The sequence below is a fragment of the Canis lupus genome, chromosome 35 (assembly GCF_003254725.2).
Source record: "Canis lupus dingo isolate Sandy chromosome 35, ASM325472v2, whole genome shotgun sequence".
NCBI lineage: Eukaryota > Metazoa > Chordata > Mammalia > Carnivora > Canidae > Canis > Canis lupus.
The window spans coordinates 10,860,718-10,883,068 of NC_064277.1; the positions used below are offsets into that span (position 1 = coordinate 10,860,718).

The following is a 22,351-nucleotide window of genomic DNA, read 5'->3' on the forward strand; positions in this document are numbered from 1 at the left end:
TGTTTGTCGTGACAATGATTAGCCCAAGGAAGTAAACATGTATCAGCCATATGCACCTTCTGGCCTGTGACAAGTTGCTGCTACCTGCATAGATACAAACCCATCACTATAGTTAGCTGTGCTAGTTGCCATAGAGAAACTGGTGTGTGTTCAGTGCCTAACTATAACTTCAACCACTTCTAAAAACTGAAACTTGCTTACGTGGATTTCCAGGAAGTCAGGATGAGAGGATGGGACAGTGTATTTGAAATGAAGATTTTTTTTTTTTCCCAGTCATGTCTACAGGGAAAATCTAAATTCTTTCCTCTGCCTGGTTTCTCCCTCCCTTTACTCAAAAAGTTCGCCCTTCTTAGTAATATCTCTTGAACCCATCCTCGCCTTTCCCTCCCTGTGCCCTCCGCATACCCTTGCCTTAGACTTCATGAACCCACAGCTGTGCTTCCACAGCCTCCTTGGGGTCACCTTGAGACTCGTAGAGGAGGTAAAATCTCTCCTCTGCTCTCTTAGGGTCTCCAAAGAGGCCCAAGGATGGAACTGATCTAAGCCAGATGAACAGGAGAAAAGCATACACATTTTGTTTCATAATTGTACGTGTACACGGGAGCCTTCAGAAGAAAAATGAAGACCCCAAGGAGCAGTTAGGGTCCAAGCTTATAGTCTGGACAAAGAGCAGTCAGTTGTGAAAATGGGCCAAGACAAAGGGGTTTGGGCCAGGGCAGTCGACAGTGGAAGAGTGGCTAGGAAGAGCAGGGTTAGTGGAACCAGGTGTGTTTGTACAGATTTCTCCTGACCTCAACTCTCCTCTCTGGTGATAGGAATGGCTTCCCTCCTCCTGGTACAGGGAGGGCATCTTTTGCCTGGAAATGTTCTCTTCTCCTTTCATGAAGAAAAAGGAAGATCAGGGTCTTTAACACAAAATATCAATATGCCAAAGTGGCCTATTTGGGGGTAACATGTTGGAAGCCCTGTAAGACCTGTCTTTCCAACATACCTTTAACTCCACTGCTTGGCCTAATCTTTTTGTTTTCTTCCCCCCAAGTTTTCTCCCCTGTCCCCGCCCGCTGCTAAAGGCTTTTTAGGCATGACCTTTTCAAAACACTTTTTCGATCTTATCATCTTCTCAGACTTTCGTTCCTCCTTCAGCTTTCACATTCCCAATGAGGTCTGACGGCTCTCATGAACAACCTCCAGACACCCCCAGAAATCTCCCTCCTGAACGTCTTTATCCAGAGGTCCCACCATCATGATCCAAATCCAGAGTGGCAAATGTTGCCTTGTTCCCCCCAAGTCAAAGATCTTTGTTCAGGGTGCTGACTTCCGTTCAGTCACCTGGGCTAACAATCTGGAAGTTATCAGTGGCTCTTTCTGTGTCCTCAGCAGCCCTCTGATAATTCATGGGTCCTGTCTCCCTACTGAGACCTTCCTTTGCTCTACACCACGTTCAGTTCAGTGCTTGTGGCTTTTTGCCCAGAGTGAGTGGAATGTGAAATATGATACATTGAGAACATAAAAAGAAACTATGAGAAGGTAAATATTTTTTTAAAAAAGAGAGTAAGTGAGGCTCTCCTGGGTGATGCAATTGGTTGGGCTCTTGGTTTTGGCTCAGGTCGTGACCTCATGTTTGTGAGACTGAGTCCCACATTGGGCTCCTCACTAAGCATGGAGTCTGCTTGAGTTTCCCTCTCCTTCTCCCTCTGCTCTTCCCTGCTCTCTCTTCTCCCTGCCTCTCTCCTCTCTCTTTCTCTCTTAAATAAATAATATATTTTTATATTAAATAATATATTTATATATTTTAATATATATTTTTTTTAAGAGGTAAGTTTTCTTAATATGTACCATAATGATTGACACTGAGGGCCTCACTTGTCCTTATGCTATATGGTCACACATCAAATAGAGAAACAGACTGTGTCCTGAGGGCATGGTAGGGGTTCTACTCTCAGTGTAGCACTATACCCTGCTGTTTCCTTGCTAGGAGTAGTTTCATATGGGCTTAATTTTGTAAAAGAAAGATTTTAAAATAATATGTCATCACTAGAATGGCCAACAAGTCTTTTGTACCACACAGGAGTTTTCTGGTTTTCTCTTAGCAAAGTATTATGCATTTTTTTCCCCTCTTAAATGATGGTGTCCAGATTCTTGGGAAGGAAATCCTGAGGTAAAGCCTGCAGGGTGATTATAAAGGCTGTGCCCTTGGTTTCAACCTGAGTAGAAGGCAAGAAAAGATGGAAGCTGGGCCCATCAGAGGGAGAAGTTGAGCTGCATTGCAGGCAAATGACTCTGGGGTTGACCCCATGGGAGCTCTGGAGCTAGAATGACCCTTCCAAGTTGTCATGAGTTATGCTTAGATGGCCAGATCTTTGTATTTCTATGTGGATCAGTCTCTAGATGTGGCCTCCCCAAGAAGGGCGTGAGAGAGGCAATCCCTGAAGTGCCACCAGCATTCTCTGCAGCTGAGCCATGGTGTGACACTGAGAAGGTGGGTGAATATGAGTGGTAGATCGGCATCCATCCCAGAAACCAACTATACAAAGTTTGCTGATCTTTTCTGCAATGAAAGGATAGAGTGGCTCTCTATAGTGTAGTACGTGGCTGACAGTTTGGAAAATAACCACATTTAATCTGTTACCTCAAGATAAAGAGGATGTCTTAATAAAGGAAAAAGCAGTTGCTTTTAAAAGAAGTGCACACTATGCAGAGAATATTTTGAAAACATGTCCAATGCGATATAACTTAATCATTAAAAACTACACAGTTGTGTCACACACAAACTTGTGACCAGAATTTTTTTCACTTGTCCCAAATTTTCCAAGCAATTCTCATGGGTTTTTAACTTATTTAAAAAAATAATAAAAATGCAACATCTTCTAATAAATGGCCAAGAACAACTAACATAGGAAAGATGGAAATTTACTAACAATATTTATGAAAATCTTTGTAGACCAAGTGGATGATGGATTGACAAATTCGTATTATAATTCAGAAGGTCTGTCAGAGATGCTCTGCTTTCATTTTGGATCTCCAGATCTTGTTGAGGGATCTTTTACAATTATGACAAACATTAAAATTAATGATAAAATAAGGTAAACTGAGACCACTGAGCTGCTGTATCTCAAAGCATTAACCTTTTTCAAGGGATGCCTGGGTGGCTCAGTGGTTTAGAGCCTGCCTTTGGCCCAGGGCCTGATCCTGGAGACCTGGGATCAAGTCCCATGTCAGGCTCCCTGAATGGAGCTTGCTTCTCCCTCTGCCTCTCTCTGTGTTTCTCATGAATAAATAAATAAATAAAAATCTTTAAAAAAAAAAGACTTTTTTTTTAATAGTAGTGAGGACTAGTTAGATTGAAATGGGTTGAATTGTGTCCCAATAAAAGAGAAGTTGAAATCCTCACCTCCAGTACTTCACAATGGTTTTATCTGGAAATAGGGTTGTTGAAGATAAACCAGTTAAATTAACGGCTGGTGTCCCTTCAAGAGAAGGCAGAGGCACATAGAGAAAATAGCCATGTAAAGAGGAGGTGGAGATTAGATTTATCCTGCCTCAAGCTAATGCATGCCCGGGACTGCCAGAGCCAACGAAGAATTCTCTAGAGGCTTCAGAGAGGGCAGGGCCCAGCTACTGCATTGATGGTTTTTTAATGCTTTTTTTAAAAAAAATATTTTTTTAAAAAATATTTTATTTATTTATTCATGAGACACACACACACACACAGGGAAAGAGAGAGAGAGAGAGAGAGAGAGGCAGAGAGGCAGAGAGACACATGCAGAGGGAGAAGCAGGCTCCATGCAGGGAGCCTGATGTGGGACTCGATCCCGGGACTCCAGGATCATGCCCTCGGCTGAAGGCAGGTGCTAAACCACTGAGCCATCCAGGAATCCCCTGATGTGGCACTTCTAACCTCCAGGACTGTGAGAATATACAGTTCTGTCATTTTTAAACTCCCCAGTTTGTGGTACTTTGACAGCCCTAGAAAACTAAACAGTGATATTAAAATATTTTCTTGCCATTAGACATAAATTTTTTAAAACTTAAATATTTCATGTCTCTCATCTTTGTAAACAAAAGCATATGTATGAAAGGGGAACTTTTTTAAAAACTAAGAATGGCAAACAATACAAAGGAGAAAAAAAAGCTCGAGTATGTGCTGGAAATTGTGTTTGAAAAGTTATTTGTAAAAATAATTTTGAGTCAGAGAATGTTGGGTTTCTTAATTTGTTTCTGCCAGGCCTTGGGGATTTCCTTAATCCCATTTCAGGATTTAAACTTTTCTGGGTCAGCCAGATCAGGCAAAGCTGACCCAGCCTGTGTGTTTATTTCTGGTTCTCCCTTGCTCCTGTGATGTAGCTGTCTGGTGTCTCAGCCCCATGTGCCTGGAAGTCTTCTAGCACCCTGAGCCTGGGACTCCAGCTTCACTGTGTCCCCGGCCGGGGAGCCAGGAGATGTTCAGCATTCTCTTCAGGATCTCCAAACGCACCTCTGGGTAAAGAAGCCCCTAAATGCTGGCGCTTGATTCTGGATTTCCATTTCTGTCTCTTCTCTGATCTTGGGCTGGTTATTCTTCATTATCTTACTGGTTGTTATTGACATCCAGAGTTCTTCTCAATTCAGATTTTTTTTTTTAAAGATTTTATTTATTTATTCATGAGAGACACAGAGAGAGACACAGAGAGAGAGAGAGAGAGAGAGGCAGAGACACAGGCAGAGGAAGAAGCAGGCTCCTTGAAGGGAGCCTGATGTGGGTCTCGATCCCGGGTCTCCAGGGTCATGCCCTGGGCCTAAGGCAGGTGCCAAACTGCTGAGCCACCCAGGGATCCCCCTCAATTCAGATTTTTAAATTGTAGTCTGCCAGAGGGTTGGCCCTACTTATCTAGGCTATCAGTACTAAAAGCACAATCAAAAAGAGTTTAGAGGGCAGAGACATAGGCAGAGAAGCAGCAGGCTCCCCAGAAGGAGCCCGATGTGGTACTTGATCCCAGGACTCTGGGATCACGCCCTGAGCCAAAGGCAGACGCTCAACCATTGAGCCACCCAGGCATCCCAGCTGCCTTTAATTCTTACAGTAAATTCTCTTATTCTGTATCATGGTAGTTCTGCTTCTCTGATCAAACCCTAACAGACTGTTTTCCAAATTAAATAAAAATGAATTGGATGAGACTCATCCTGAAATCCCAGTTCCTTCCATTATATTAGAATCCATTAGGTTATTAAGATTAATAGCTACAGTTTATTGAAGACCTCTTAAGTGCAGGGCACCATGCTAAGCAAGCCCTTTATAACATTTCATTAAATTCTGGAAACAATCCTCCAAAGAAGATACTGCTATTATGCCTATTTCATAAATGTTTACAAATGTGGTAGTGGTTTAAATTTTTAGAGAGATGAGTTAATTCAACCAAGTCAGATTTCATACCCAGGATCTAATCACAGAATAGGAGTTCTCAGCTGCCATATTATACCTCTGTTCCAATTTCATTAGAACTGAAAGGAATTGTTTATTTTTCATAGAATCTCAAGGACCCCGGCCTTCCCCTGTATATACTCACAACATGCGTTTTAATGAATTCAAGACTTTGCTCATGTCTTTTCCCATATATTCCACTTTTCCTACGAACTTGCCCAATGCCACCCTCACTCTTACGGTCCAACAAAATTTTCTTCTAAATCAGACTGATCTGGGTTTGAATGTCAGTTCTACCCATTACCTACTCCCAAATTTTTAGATTTCCTGAGCCTTGATCCCATCCATAAAATTCCTGTTATAGGTACAATAATATTCAATAGAGTCACTTACATACATGTCTGGCTTCCTCTGCTGGACTCTAGATCTTCCACTTTTTAAAAACTATAACCTACAGTAAGGATATATTTTGCACTGTAATTCAATTCACACACACACACACACACACACCCATATACATAGATAACTAAAACAAATTTCATGAAGAGCGCTTGCCCTTGTAGCACTTGTAATACACAGTGACATCTATTTCATTTAATTCTATTTTTTTAAGGTACTGATCATGACTTATTAAATTGATTTCATGAAGCTCAGAAGGGTCATATTGAAAAAGGCTGAGCCAGTTTGAGTTCTTGTCTGTAAAGGAGCATATTTTCTCTCTTTTGTATTGCTACTGGCAAGCACAGTGCCTGGCACAAAGCGGTATTTGGTAAACCCTTACCTTAGGACTAGGGTTTCCTTGAGGGCAGGAGTCTTAACTTAGTTACTTTATATCCCTCCCACATTTAGCATAATTCTTCCCACAATACTTAAGAGTTCAAATGACTAAAATTCAGAACTACTGCCAAGCTTTAGAGTTCAAATATTTGGATCACTCAAAATCCAACATTGCACCTACTATGTAGTAATACGTAAGTGCTGAATCCATGGCCCCTTCCCTTAATTATTTTAAAAGCAGTATAGGATTGCTAAAAGGGAACAATGAATAATGTTGCACAATTAAAAAAAAAGAGTGAGACATATGGAGGCCAAATGTCACCACCTTTATGAATAAAAAAGACTAGGTCAGAGAACATATAATAATGTGAGAGCCGGTCAGGCCTGCTAATTAAACCCTGAGTTGAGGCAATGTTGAATTAGAGTGGCTCTCCCTACAGGGAAAGCCTGCACAGACAAGAGGCTTAAGGCAGCTCACGCCCAACAGGAATGTGGGAGGAGACAAGCTCAGCAAACCCACATTATTCTTCCTAAATGCACCAATTAGATAAGTCACTCCTTCCCAGAACAGGGACATAGGGAATAAAAGAGCACAGAGAGACCAGACATGTTACCAATTGAGCTTCCTCCCTTATGCAAGGAAAGAACAGGGGAGGGAGGAGTAAGTGTTCTCTTCTGAGAATCAGAAGATGTATATGTGAAATGTTAATATATATGTATGCATGAAATAGTAACATCATAAAACAAACCAAGGAATATCATAAGATAGGTACCTAATGAATTTCTAAATATAGTTTGCACTAATGCTGACTGTTCATCAAAACCTACAGGATATTAAACAGTTACAGTTAATATCCCCCTGCCCACCTTTCACATGCCTAGTATTAAACTTGAGAACCTGCTTTTAAAGCTTCCAATAGGGGATCCCTGGGTGGCGCAGCGGTTTGGCGCCTGCCTTTGGCCCAGGACCCAGGATCCAGTCCCACGTCGGGCTCCCGGTGCATGGAGCCTGCTTCTCCCTCTGCCTGTGTCTCTGCCTCTCTCTCTCTCTCTCTCTGTGTGTGTGTGACTATCATAAATAAAAAAAATAATAAATAAAGCTTCCAATATACAGGTACAGCTGAGAACCACTGGCTTAGAGGAGCTAGATAGACAAGTGATTGGGAAAGCGGGAGGTCTTATTGAGAAGGAAATTGGACAGACACTGAAGGATTAGCAGGCTCAAGGTTAGAAAGGAGGGGGTGGAGAACAGTAAGTAGAAGGACTCCAGAAATAACCATGGCCCAAGAGTAACTTTAAGACCTTATCTTTGAAAATCCTTTTACATTTATCCTTGAAAACACGATGTATGCTAATATAACAAATGATAAGACATATGGGAACATGGTTTAGTGGAAAAGCCCTTGGACTTTTGAGAATTAAAAGACTTTGGTGGTTGCTTGTGGGATTTCACCACAGTCACCACATCCTTGACCTGGGCAGTTAAGGATCGTTTGTAAAGACAGAAGTTCCTAAAGCATTCTAGGGAGATGATTGCACTGTCTTCCCCATTTCAAGATAAGACACAGCCATTCACCTAGAAGCTTAGGTTACAAACCTGAGAGTCATTTTTGATTTCTTTTCCTCACCTGTTTTCACATCTAGTCTTTCAGCTGATCCTGATATGCTTCCTCTTCCAAAACATATCCTAAATCTTGTCACTTTTCACTATTCCATTGATTACTACCCTAACCCAATATTCCCCCTCCTAGATTACCCCAGAGGTTTTTTTGTTTTTTATTTTTATTGGAAGTTCGATTTGCCAAAATAGAGTATAACACCCAGTGCTCATCCCATCAAGTGCTCTTCTCAGTGCCTCCCCACAGTTTTGGATTCAATAGGTCTGGGGTAGATCCTGAGAATTTTCATTTCCAACAAGTTCCCAGGTGATCCTAATACTACAGGTCCAGAGACCATTTGCCGAGAATCACTGCTTTAGAAAGATGGTTAACCATGGGTGCACGTTAGAATCACTTGGGAGTTTTTATTTATTTTTTTAAAGGATTTTATTTATTTATTCATGAGAGACAGAGAGAGAGAAAGAGGTAGAGACACAGACAGAGGGAGAAGCAGGCTCCATGAAGGGAGCCCGACATGGGACTCCATCCCCCGGCTCCAGGATCATGCCCTGGGCTGAAGGTGGCGCTAAACTGCTCAGCCACCTGGGCTGCCCCATTTGGGAGTTTTTAAAAAGTACTATGCTTGGGATTGACCTCTAGAGGTTGAGTCATTTGGTCTGACCCTTTGCAATTTTTAAATCTCCCTAGGTGATTTGAAATGTTGAGAAATACTGCCAAGGCCTAAAGGAATGGCTGTTTGCTCCTTGTGCTTTTGAATTAGCTGCTCCTGGTTACCTAGTACACTCTTTAGGTATTTTCATGGCTGGATCCTCAGGTCTCAGATTAAATGTCACTCAGATAGGCCTTCTCTGATCTCCCCCCAATCTAAAATAACACCCCTATCTTTATCACACTGTCCAGCTTGCTTTCATTATAGGAATTAGCGGTTGGAGGTTTCCCTATTTATGCTTATCGTCTGTATCTTCCAATATAAGCATCTTGAGCATAAACACCTTTGTCTCGTTCACTGCTGTATCCCCAGCGGTATCCCCTGGCATCTATTACCTATTCAATACATGGGAATAGGAGAGAGGATAAAAAGCTTTAAAATAAATTCTCCCAGTAGTTGTGGTATTTTCAATTATTCAGTTGGGGCTTAATAAAATGTGTCTTATTTATGCAACAGGATTGATTTTTTTGGGATCAATATACCATTAAGTTTGCCAGATTCATTCATAGGAATTCTGTATTAAATCTTCTGCAAAGTCATTATCCTTTATTGCATTTTCATATGCAGGATTAGTTCATGATACTGCCACTTATGGAATACAATCTGCAGTGGGACAGCTGAGTTATGACCAAGATACATTTGTAGTAAAAACGAGAGATTTCTGCTCAGATTTTGCAGACAGAACAGAGGAAAGGAATTTGTAGGAGAATAGAGAGGCACTGGGACGTCTGGGCGGCTCAGCGGTTGAGCAGCTGCCTTTTGGCTCAGGGCATGATCGAGGTTGAGGGATCGAGGCCCACCTGGGGATAGAGGGTACTAACGGAAGGGCTATTTATGGTACCTTCTAAAAAGTGGGTGCACATGATTTATCCTGTCTTCCGGGGGCACATCTTTAACGAATGTACCTAACCTGGTAGTATTGAAGAGTTTGGGTGGCAGGTAGAGCTCGAGCACTTGGGGTTATCAAGTGGTCTTGTTTCGCAGTGACCTGTCCAAGCCAGGGCGGCAAAATCTTCAGCTCTGGGTCACGTGTCGCTTGGTTCCAAGGAGTCCCTGGATTGCGTCCACGACTCAGGTGAAATAAGGGCTAAGCAGAAGCACTTAAGTCACTCAAGGACCCTTTCTGGAATACAGTACTCAGGAAAACCTAGACCAACACTCGGGGGTGGCTGGATTGGAGAGGGAGGTTCCGCGCCTCCAGCTCTTGGCTTTGGCACGGGCGTGGGTATTTCCTCAAAAGCCCAAGCAAGCATCCAACGTGCATCCCCATCCACAGGGCGAGCTTCACACGCAGCCAGTTTTGCAGGCAGCTGCCTCCCCTTCCTTCCCTCTCCGCGCTCCGCCGACGCTGGAACACAACGACTTCCACGTGCGGGACGATGGTTGCAATCACTCCGGCGCTTTCGCAGCGCGCAGCAGAGGCGCCGACCACGCGAGTTCCGAGAATCCGTCCGCCGAGGTTGGGGCTCGAGGGGGCGAGCGAGCGAGCGAGGGAGGGTGAAGCCCAGCGGCCGAGCCGGCGGTGCATTGTGGGAGTCGTAGTTCCCGCGACGCGGCCCCCAACAGCCTCCACTGGGCTCCGCACTCCATCTCCCAGGCGGCCCCGCGCCGCGGAGGAGGAGAGCGGTGGGCGTGCTCGAGCGGGGCTGCTGCTGGGGGAGGGGACTGGGGCCGAGCGCTGCTGCGGGAGCCGGGAGCCCGGAGCCGGGAGGCGTCAGCCGCGGGTCCTGCGCGCCGAGGGGAGCCCCCTCCCCGCTGCCCCGAGGGCGGACGGCGACCTGGGCGGTGCGGCCGCCGCGCGTGCCCGCGCTCGCCCCCTCTGTCCCGTGCACGGGCGCGCGGCGTCCGCCATGGAAGCGCAGCCGGCCTCCGCCGGGGTCTCGGGCTCCCGGGGGCGATGACCGGGTAGGGGCGCCCACGCCGCGCGCGCCCCGCGGGCCCGGGAGCCAAGGAGGGGCCGCCCCGCCCGGCTCCGCCCCGCCCCGCCCGCCCCCGGGGGCGCTCGAGCCCGGCCCGCGCCGCCGCCCGCCGCCCGCCGTCCTCCGCCCAAGATGTGGCACAACGTGGGGCTGACCCTGGTGGTGTTCGTGGCCACGCTGCTGGTCGTGCTGCTGCTGATGGTGTGCGGTGAGTGCGCGGCCCCGGGCGCCGTGACCCTCCGCCGGCCGCCCCGCCCCGCCCCACCCCGCCGGGAGGACGGAGCCGGGAGCCGGGAGCCGGAGCCGCGCCCGGGGGGCTGGGGGCGCGGGGCGCGGGGCGGGAGCCGGGAGCCGGGCCCGGCGGCCCGACCGCGGGTAGAGCAGGTAGAGACTCTGCTGCTCGGGCTCCAGCGCCCGGACTTTAACCTTGGCCTGTATTCGAAGGTGAAGGGGTTGGTCCCCCCTGTTCCTTCTGCAGGGGGTTCCGACCCCGATGAACCCCGAGCCGTCTCCCTCCCTCGAATCAGGCGATACTAGGGGCAGAGCTGGGGTCCGGAGCGCTGGCAGGTCGGGGAGGCTTGAACCACCTTGCGGCGGAGCTGTGGGGGCTGAGCCGAACCCGAGAAACACCTGCCGTGCCAGCCTTCCAGGGTCGGGCACCCCAGCTCTCAAGTCTGGTAATGATGGTGCTGTTTTGTTTGCTGTGATTTTTTGTTTGTGTGTTTGCTTTCTTGGGATCAGAGGATGTAAAACTTTCTTCTCAGGGTAATATTAGCGCAATTTTCAGGTCTTGATTTCTTTACATAACTGTAAACTGATAACTGCGGGTCTCTTCGCAGAGTGGCCGAGCAGTTGTGATGATTTTTTTTTTTTTTTTTTTTTGGTGGGGGGAAGTATTGAAAACCGGGTGCCCGTGAGTTTTAATTTTCCGTAATTCCAATGTACCGAAGGGTGGGTTTAGGTCGATGACAGTCATGGGCCAGACATAAAAATACATGCTCTAATAGGGCTTATTCATTCCGTGATGAATGTACTAAATGCGCACTATCAGCTGTGTTTGGAGAAGATGCGCGTGCACTTCTGCAAATGCATACATATGGATTTGTATTTACCTGTGTATTGTGTTGCATATTCATATTTACGTACTTGTATCTATATTTTTGTTTGTCTTCTTGTGGCGGGAAGGAACCAGAGTTAACAGCCTTGCTTTTGTGATGGTAAAACAATTGAAAAGCCTTTCTCGGTTTCCTGCTTGTGACGTCCGGATTTGGGGCTGATTGTAGATGCTTAAGATTCTAGAAGGAAAGACCAGATCTTTGTGATTTGTTTGCACGTGAGGAAGGAGGAAAGCAAGGCTTTCTTTTCTGATCTGAAGATGCAAGCTGCCGGGAGGTGGGGATGTGTGCGACAGGTAGAGACCATACAAAACCTTGCATAGAGTATTTGCCGAACTTGCCTCTGGGGCAGCAAAATTCCCAATTGCTACTTATATCATATTTGTTCTCAGCTCCCAATAGCTAGTTAACTTTGATTGTACTCATTTTTCTAAAAATGCCGTGCCTTTGTTTTCAGAAAATATTGTGGAATGCGAGGTGAGGTGTGATAAGCAAAAGAACATCTTATTTTGATTGGAATGGTCCAGCACGAAGAGCTTTATGAAGAAGTCACTGAAGCACTGTTTTGTTGGGAGAGCTAATGATGGAGTGGTTTCATGTTTTGACTAGGATGGGCCTGGGGCTTGTGGGGGGTGAGGGAAGGACCCAGCTAGACTTGAGGCTCTTGGGCGTTGTATTAGTTTGCAAGGATGCCATAATAAAACCCAGAGACATTAAACAACAGAAATTTATCTTCTCACACTTCTGGAGGCTAAAAGCCCAAGATCAAGGTGTTAGCACAGTTGATTTCCTCGGAGGCCTCTCCCCTTGGCTTGTAGATGCCACCTTCTCCCCCTCCCCGTGTCCTCACGTGGTCTTTCCTCTCTGTACCTGTTCCCTAATCTTTTCTAGTAAGAATGCCAGTCATATTGGATTAGGGCCTCACCCTTATGAGTTTTTTTAACCTTAATTAAAATGTAGTAACTCTAAAAGCCCTATCCAAATACAGTCACGTCGGAGATTAGAAACCTGTGACACGGATCTGCCCCAAGAAACTCATAGCCTGCTTTATTTTAGAACTGAGTGGCTCTCTCTTTCGCACAGCGAATGCCCATTTTCAAATTTCGGGTTCCTGGGGCGGTTTTCTTTCTCTCGTGTGTGCTGGTTTTGTGTCCCTTCTTGCCTCTCATCCATGCTGAAATGTTTTCCACTGTCCCCATTCACTGAAATGGCCCTCATCAAGGTCAGTAGCAAACGGCCTCCGTATTACCAAGTCCATGGTTGCTTAGTCCTAATTGTATTTTACGTTTCCTACTCATTCTATACCGGTGAGCCTTGCTTCCATAAAGTAATTCTCTTGGCTTTTGTACACTGTACATTCGTACTGTCCTTCCTACCATAGTGCCTAGTTGTTTGTCTTTTCCTGGATTCTCATCCCTTAGACTTTATATATATATATATATTATATATATTTTTATTTACTTATTTGAGAGAGAACAGGGAGAAGGGCAGAGGGAGAGGGAGAGAGAGAATCTCAAGTGGACTTCGAGGTGAGTGAGGAACCCAGCATGGGGCATGATCCCATGATCATGAGGTCATGACCTGAGCGGAAACCAAGAGTTGGAAGCTTAACCAACTGAGCCACCCAGGCAGGCACCCACCCCCGCCCTAGAATTTCTTATTAAAACGTTTTTGGATCGCAGTCTATGGTAGGAAATACATTATTCCCAGTACATTCATGGGTATTTAAATTACATATATCAGTTTATTGATGATATGTCTAGTTAGCTAGCTATCATCTTTCTGTTTCTGAGATAAAAATATTATGGACTAGTACTTGCTCTTACTCCATGAGATAAATGCTATTTTCTCTTATGTTTCTGAGATATAATGGTATTTTCTTTCTGTCTGTTCTCTCCTTATGATACCTTACTCCAGTCCTAGAGATTGAAATATTAACTGTAACCAATGACTCAAATTGACATCTCCAGCTCTCACTTTTCTCCCGCCCCCAAGGCTCATGCATCAAACGTTTTTTTCTTGATAGCCCCACTTAGAGATCTAAAAAACATCTCAGACTTAATACATCTGAAGCAGAATTCTCTATTTCTGTCACCTGTTTTCTGCCCTGCTCCCTTCCTGTCTCAGATTTTGCCAGCAGCTAAGGATGTGGGTGTCATCTTTGATTTTGCCCTTTCCTTTCATCCCGTCCCCTTGTTCTTGCAAATACCAGCTCTATCTGGAAGTTTCATTTTATCTCTTTAAGAAATCTGAACTAGGTTCTCCCTGTCTGTGATCACTGGCACTGTCCTCAGCTTGCATTGATTTCTTAACTAGTGTTTTTTGCCCCCTTCTCTCCCCTAATTTCTTTATAATCCACTTTTCGCATACTAGCCTGACTCTTGTATTAAGATTGTGTTTTCTCAAGTGTTTTTAACAAAAGAAAGTTCCAAAAGTTAGTAGTACTAAAGACATAAGGTAGTTCCCTTCAGCTCCTAGTAATTTATTTCCATATTTGTAAATAATTTTATACCTAGTTCTTGATTTTGCAACTTATAAACCTTGGTGGAGTCCCTACTTCTTCCCCTGCACGCCATTAGTAAATGGTAACTTTTGATTCATTTGAGAGGCAAGATTTATATTTTGCATTTTTTTTTTTTAGAGGATGGGGGAAGGGCAGAGGGAAAGCGAGAATCTTAAGCAGGTTCCACAATCAGTGCAGAGCCCCACCCGCGGCTTGACCCTGAGATCATGACCTGAGCTGAAATCAAGAGTCAGGCACCCCAAGATTTATATTTTAACTGTGTAAATAGTCCCTGCTTGTCAAATAGTAATGTGACTACACTTCCTTTCTTATGTGGTTCTTCATTTCTCTTAAAGTTAACAGTTGTGTTTTTAATTTACCTAGTATTACTTTTTTGTATGTGCAAGTTATTACCCTCTAGCCCCATTCCCTTACCCAATCCCAGAGCTCTCCTTTCTTCTCAGTCTGCCCTTCACTTTCTCTGCTGTAGACCCTGTTTTCTGGATCTCATGTTATCATCTTGCTCAGTTTATGGTGTTGAAGTCTTGAGGTTTTTTTTTTTTTTTTTTTTTTAAGATTTTATTTACTTATTTGACAGTGCACACAAGCAGGGGGAGCAGGAGGGGGAGAAGCAGGCTCTCCGCTGAGCATGGAGCCTGAGGTGGGGCTCTATCTCAGGACCCTGTGATCATTACCTGAGCTGAAGGCAGACGCTTAACTGACTGAGGCACCCAGGTGCCCCAGTAATCTTGTTACGCAAGAGCACATTTTCTGGTAGCTTTCTGAGAGAGAATGCATGGAAGATCATTTTTTGAGCTAATGCCTGCCTGAAAATATTTTTCATTGGTGTTCAAAATGTTCAAATTGATATCAAGTGTCTAGAAAAATCTTCTACGTTTATAGTTGGTTGATAATTTGAATAAATTTCAGGTGGTAGATAATTTTCATCCATTAAAAATGATTACTTCATTGATGTCTAGCTTCCTAGGCCTAATTTTAAGAACTCTAATGCCTTCTGTTTCTTTGTCCTTGTAAGTAACTTGATTTTTCTTCCTAGATGCTTTCTGGTAGTTTTTTCTATCATTGTTATTCTGAAATGTCATAATGATATGCCTTGGTATATTTCTCTTCCTTCCATTTTTCTGGGTCCTTTCAATTAAAAAAAGACTTCTGTTAGTTGGATGTTGGACTTCATAGCTAATTCTCTGGTATTACATGTTTATATCCTTTTTTTTTTTTTTTAATTATTTCTCCTCTCCTTTTTGGCCAGTGTTTTGGGTTTTATCTTCTATCTCTTACGTTTTCATTTATCTGGTTTTAAATTTCAGAACGTCCTTGTTTTCTCATTGCTTTGCCAGTACCTGTTCTTCTTTATGTAATATCTTTTCACTATAACCATACTAGTTATACAGTTGACCCTTGAACAACATAGGGGTTGGAATGTCAACCCCTGCTCATTGAAAATCTGGATAACTTTTGATTCCTTAAAAACTTAACTACTGGGATCCCTGGGTGGCTCAATGGTTTAGCGGATGCCTTCTGCCCAGGGCATGATCCCGGAGTTAACGGGATCGAGTCCCACATCAGGCTCCCTGCATGGAGCCTGCTTCTTCCTCCTCTGCCTGTATCTCAGCCTCTCTCTGTCTCTCTCTGTCTCTCATGAATAAATAAATAAAAATCTTTGAAAAACAAACAAAAAACGTAACTATTAATAATCTCTTGTAGACTAGAAGCCTTATTGAGAACATAATTAACACATATTTTGTATATGTACTATATACTGTTTTTGCAATAAGGTGAAAAAATGTTATTAAAATCATAAGGAGGAGAAAATACATAATACTGTATGATATCTATTGAAAAAATTCTGTGTATAAATGGACCCACACAGTTCAAACTTCTGTTGTTCAAGGGTCAACTGTAGTTTTTAATAAAGTGTTTTTCTTCTCCCTGTATTGCCTTTATTTCTTCCATGTATTTTCTTTCAGGTTGTTTGCTTTGGACTCTTTATGACTGAAGATTTTTACAAATGTCCAGTGCTCTGTTCTGAATTTATATTTAAGGGTGAGGAAGTAAAGGATGGTAATAAATTCTCAGTGTCAGTCCTGACATCAAGTTTGCTTCTTCCCTCGGAGAATCCCCAGTTGTTGATATCTAGAGGTCTCTTCTCTGTGGGTGTTCCATCTTTTCAGAGGAGAACCTTCTCATTTTCTGCTTGGATGTTAAGACTTGGCTGCCTGCATGACAGTTTTGTAGATAGACTTTCAGCAAATTCTTTTTTTCTTCCCTCCTCAACTCTTCTTCCTGCCCCAAATCCTGATCTTTTCCATAGTTTCCTGTTGAATTTTGGCTCCAATTGCTGTCCCTCTGTCCTGCCATCCAGATTTTCATTTCCTTTGCTCTGCTAGAACATTTACCACTCTTTTAAAAAAGATTAAAAAATAAATCTTTGAGTGGCTTCCCATTTCCCTTGAAATACAGTCTAGATCCCTTACTGTGGCTACAAGGATCTGTGTGATACAGCCCTTCCCGCTTCTCCATTCATCTCTCCCTTCTCCTCCCCACTACTCATCATTCTGCCAACAGGCCAACCTTGTACTCTCCCCAGGGCCTTTGCCCTCAGTCTTCCTCTGGCTTTTCACTTGACTGGTTCTTCTTCATTCAGGTTTCACATTGGGTTTCACATGCCCTGTCCACTTAGGGTAACTTATTGACTTTTTCTTTATTTCACTGACCCTTGGTTTTCTGAGCATTTAGCCCTTTCTGAAATGAGCTATTTTGTGTTTGTTTTCCCCCAATAAGAACATAAGCTCTGTGAAGACAGGAATGTTGTTTGACTAGTTCACTGCTCTATTTTTGGATGTTAGAGTAGTGCCTGGCATGTAGCAGGTCCTCATATATTTGAAGAAAGAAAGATTTTTCAGTACAAATTATTACTACATCTGTATCTTTGGGGTAAATACCTACTAGTGGAATTCTGGGTTATAGGGTTGCTCTATTTTCAACGTTTTGAGGAACCACCATACTTTTCCAGAGTGGCTGCATCAGTGTGAGAGGGTTCCCCTTTCTCTGCATCCACACCAACATCTGTCATTTCCTGACTTTTTGATTTTAGCCATTCTGACTGGTGTGAGGTGATATCTCATTGTGGTTTTGATTTGCATTTCCCTGATGCTGGAATGATGTGGAACATTTTTTCATGTGTCTGTTGGCCATTATATGTCTTCTTTGGAGAAGTGTCTGTTCATGTCTTTTGCCCGTTTCTTTTGAGAAGTTCTTTATAGAGTTTGGATGCTAGCCTTTTATATAAGACACTTGCAAATATCTTCTCTCATTCTCTTGCTTGTCTTTTGGTTTTGTTGACTGTTGCTTTGCTCTGCAGAAGCTTTTTATCTTGATGAAGTCCCAGTAGTTCATTTTTGCTTTTGTTTCCCTTGCCTTTGGAGACGTTTCTAACAAGAAGTTGCTTTGGCTGAAGTCACAGAGGTTGTTCCCTATGTTCTCTAGGATTTTGATGGATTCTTGTCTCACACGTAGGTCTTCCATTTTTAAGTCTACTTTTGTGTATGGTGTAAAAAAAATGGTCTAGTTTTATTCTTCATGTGACTGTCCAATTTTTCCAGCACCATTTGTTGAAAAGACTGTCTTTTTTCCATTGGATATTCTTTCCTGCTTTGTCAAAGATTAGTTGACCATAGAGTTGAGGGTCTGTTTCTGGGTTCTCTATTCTGTTCCATTGATTTCTGTTTGTTTTTGTGTCAGTACCATACTGTCTTGATAATTACAGCTTTGTAATAGAGCTTCAAGTCTGGTGGTGACGCCACCAGCTTTGCTTTTCTTTTTCAACATTCCTTTGGCTATTTGGGGTCTTTTCTGGCTCCATATAAGTTTTAGGATTATTTGTTTCAACTCTGTAAAAAAAATTGATGGTATTTTGATAGAGATTGCATTCAGTGTATAGTTACTCTAGGTAGCATAGACATTTTAACAATATTTGTTCTTCCAGTCCATGAGCATGGAACGTTTTTCCATTTCTTTGTGTCTTCCTCAATTTCTTTTGTGAATATTCTGGAGTTTTCTGAGTACAGATCCCTTTACCTCTTTGGTTAGATTTACTCCAATATCTTATGGTTTTTTGCAATTGTAAAGGGGATCGATCCCTTAGTTTCTCTTTTTTTCTGTCTCATTATTAGTGTATAGGAGTGCAATTGATTTCTGTATGTTGATTTTATGTTCTGGCACTTTGCTGAACTCCTGTATGAGTTCTAGCAATTTTGGGGTGGAGTCTTGTGGGTTTTCCACCTAGAGTATCGTGTCATCTGTGAAGAATTTGACTTATGTTCCGATTCAGATGCCTTTTATTTCTTTTTTTGTTGTCTGATTGCTGAAGCTAGGACTTCTAGTACCACATTGAACAATAGTGGTGACAGTTGACATCCCTCCTGTGTTCCTGCTTTAGGGGAAAAGCTCTCAGTTTTTCTCCATTGAGAATGATATTCGCTGTGGGTTTTTCATATATGTCCTTTGTGATATAATTACCTTTCTTATATTTATTTTTTATTTTATTATTTTTTAAGATTTTATTTATTTATTCATGACAGAAAGAGAGAGAGAAAGGCAGAGACACAGGCAGAGGGAGAAGCAGGCTCCATGTGGGGAGCCTGACGTGGGTCTCGATCCAGGGTCTCCAGGATCACGCCCTGGGCCGAAGGCAGGTGCTAAACCACCGAGCCACCCAGGGATCCCTTACCTTTCTTTTAAACACAGTTTTTCTTTGCCTATGCCTCCAAGAGCAGTCATGAAGCACTGAGTTCGTCTCAGTGAGATAATACTGTATTTGATCCTTGTCTTTGGTCTCTGCAGAAAAGTTCCCCTAACCCTTAGAATTTACTGAGTAGTAATAGTAGCATCTTTTGTTATGTGTAGCAAGCCTTGGACCATGCCTGAATTTATGCTTAGGAAGTGGGCTCAGGGAGGGGCCCTGAGGTGGTTGGAGGGCAGAGGCTGGTCACTAAAAATTCTAAACAGAATTAGAGGATGGGGAATTTCAGCTCCATCTCTGAACTCCATGGAGGAAGGGAGGCTGGAGATGGGATTATAAACATTCCTAAACAACAGTATAATGAGCATATCTAGAACCACATTCTTGATCTTGGAGCCTTCTCCCTGTCTTTGTCACTCTTATTCCAGTTGTCATTGAGGCCTCCCTGACCTCTCTGTAAGACAGTAGCCTCCCATACACCTGCCCCTTTTCCCCTTACAATGCTTTATTTTTGCCTAGACTTCCTTATGGGGCCGATAATGTTCCAATGAGAATGGTATTTGGAACCCCGTAGGTGCTCAGTGAATAATGAATGGACTTTTAGTTCTTGAAGAATTGGCTAAGATGAGATTAGAGATGCAGGCAGGAAGCATCCAGATAGTGGCATTTTATGTGCACCTCCTGCAGAATTTATGCTTTCTGATAGGCAATGGGGAGCTAAGAGTTTTTAGCAGGAATTTTATAGTCTGTGCTAGATAAAGTGAGGAGTGGGAGGCTAGGAGGGAGGAAACCAGGTAGGTTAGTGTTAATGGGTTGATGAGAGTTTGAAATAAGGAGGCAACAGTGTTGGGGCTGGGAGTGGTGTTGGCCTGATTGTAGCATGACCCAAACGACGGTGATGGCACTATGCCCTGCCTGTCTTTAGATCATAGGAGTGTATCAGTGTGGGCCTACACGAGGAGAAGGAAGTAGTTTGGCTTGATGTACACATTTTCCTTTCTCCAGGGGTTGGCTTGGCTGTCCTCCCTAGTTCAACCTGATTTAACAGACCATAGACAGACTGAAATTTGCAGGCTTTCTCTTGTGCCCAGTCCTGGGTTCCTGCTGTGCCAAGCAAGGTCAGGGAGTTAGTGAACAGAGTTGGACTCTGGCTGAACTAGCTTTATAGACTACTGGCACTGTCACATTATTAGCTGTGTGACTTGAGCAGTGCACGCAACCTCTAATTTTAGCCAGTAGACAAATGTGAATAATAGAATCCGAGATTACTGAGAACCTGTATATTTCTGCTTATCCATGTCACGTTGAGGTACAAGTGAATAAATATAAATTAATGTGTGGAAAATAATTTTTCAAAGATTAAATCTGGTCTTAGAAAGGGGTACCTAAAAAAGGAGGGGTGCGTCTGGGTGGCTCAGTTGGGTAAGCATCTGGCTTCGGTTCAGGTCATGATCTTGGGGTTCTGGAACCTAGCTCCTTGTCCAGCTCCGTGCTCAGTGGGGAGTCTGCTTCTCATTCTCTCAAATAAATAAAAATCTTAAAAAAAAAAATCGGGTCTTAAAAATATAAACTTTTCCTAGTTTAAAATGGGTAATAAACATTTCAAAGATAATGAGAGGCTAAGGTAAAAGGTGTTGCTCACAGAAAAATGTGAAGAGAAAGTACAAAATTTGATGAGTTTTAGCAAATGTATGCAGAGGTGTGACCACCACCATATTCAAGATACAGAACATTTTGATCACTCCAAAAGTTTCCCTCATGTCCTTTTAGTCAGTCTTCAAGCCCCTGGCAACAGTTGCACTGCTTTCCAGAACTGTAATTTTGCCTTTTCTAGAATGTAATGTAAATGGAACCATGCAGCATTGGTTTTGTATTTGACTTTTTTCATTTAGTATAATGATTTTGAAATCCATCTGTGTTGTTGTAGCAGTGATTCATTTTTTTTAAAATTGATGGATAATATTCCATTGGATGGATATACCATAGTTTAATTAACTTTCTTATTGGTAGAGGTTAGGGTTTCCAGTTTTGGGTTATTACAAGTATTACTGCTATTATTAGCATGCATTTACAAGTTTTAGGGGGATATATGTTTTTATTTTTCGTGGGTAATTTTATAAGAAACTACCAAACATTGTCCATTGCCAACAGCTATGTTGTCAAGTGTCTGTTTAAATATTTTGCCCATTTAAGAAATTGCATTATCTTTTAGTTATCGAGTTGTAACAATTCTTATGTATTTTGGGTACCATCTTTTATCAGATACATGTTTTGTAAATACTTTGTTTGAAGTAATTTTTTGTGTATGATTTGAGTTAAGGATCAGGGTTCTTTTTTACATAAGGGTGTTTTAGCATCATTTACTGAAAAGGCAATTGTTGAAAATCAGTTGATCCTGTGGGACCCAGGAAATTTAACAAAAATCCCCTACCCCTGGACAAGCAGAGCAGGACTGATTCCATTTGGTGCTGCACCCACCTTGTGCTGACCTGCTTAGGGCACTGCCCCACCCTAGTCAAGCCCAGGGCACACCCTAATCGGAAATCCCAGCTCAGTGATAGGCTGACCTGCTTATTGCTTAGGGCACTGCCCCACCCTAGTCAAACCCAGGGCAAACCCTAATCGGAAATCAGCTCAGTGATAGGCCAGTTCAAATGGATACTTTAGGGTAAAATGTAATTCAATCGGCCACCTGCCTGTGGACCGACATGACTGTGCAACTTTCTGCATATCCCATTGGCCACTGGTCCCTATAAAGCTGCTACCCCTCTTAGTCTCAGGGTCCAAGTCCCTGCTCCACTGTGTCGGGTATACTTGGACCCAAGCTCGAGCTTGTAAATAAACCCTCGTGTGTTTGCCTCCGTGTCGGCTCCTCGGTGGTTTCTCGGATTCGGATTCACAGTCTTGGGCACAACAATCCTATATATGTATGGGTTTATTTCTGGACTATTCTGTTCTTTGGTGTATATTACACCAATTGTGTAGGCAATGCTGTGTTATTCCTTTCAAAATGTTTGCTATTTTAGATCCTTTGCATTTCCTTATAAGCTTTAGAATCAACTTGTTAAAATAGACCTATGGAAGTTGGAGAGAACAGACATCTTAATGTTGTGACCCATGACCATATTGTATCTCTTTATTCTTTTCTTTTAAGGACTTTAATTTCTCTCAGCAACATTTTATGGATTTCAGTATATGATACAGTTCTTGCACTAATTTTGTCAGATTTAACTGTAAAGGTTTCATATTTTTGATGCTATTGTATGTGGTACTCATTTAATGTTTGCTACAAATATATAGAAATTATAGAAATACAAATGATTTTTGTATATTGGCAGTGTATTCTGCAAAACTGCTAAAATCATTTAATACCTTTTTTTTTTTCTTTTTTTGTAAATTCCATAAGGATTTTCTGCTCGGAGGTTCATACTAACTGCAAGATTGTTTTACCTATTCCTTCCAGTGTCTATGTCTTTTAGATTTTGCCTCATTGTACCTCCAGTATAGCATTGAAATTTGAAAGGTTGTGAGAGCAGCTCTTTCTCCTTG

At 42.9% G+C, this 22,351-nt stretch overlaps 1 protein-coding gene across 1 annotated transcript in view; it reads left to right on the plus strand.

The window, feature by feature from the left end:
• Nucleotides 1–10,472: 10,472 nt before the first annotated feature.
• Nucleotides 10,473–22,351, plus strand: part of SMIM13 (small integral membrane protein 13) — a 28,624-nt gene continuing 16,745 nt past the window's right edge. The window contains exon 1 of the mRNA XM_025444485.3: nucleotides 10,473–10,630. Coding sequence (XP_025300270.1) covers nucleotides 10,555–10,630 — 76 coding nt within the window. The 5' untranslated portion in view covers nucleotides 10,473–10,554. The remainder of the gene's footprint in view (nucleotides 10,631–22,351) is intronic.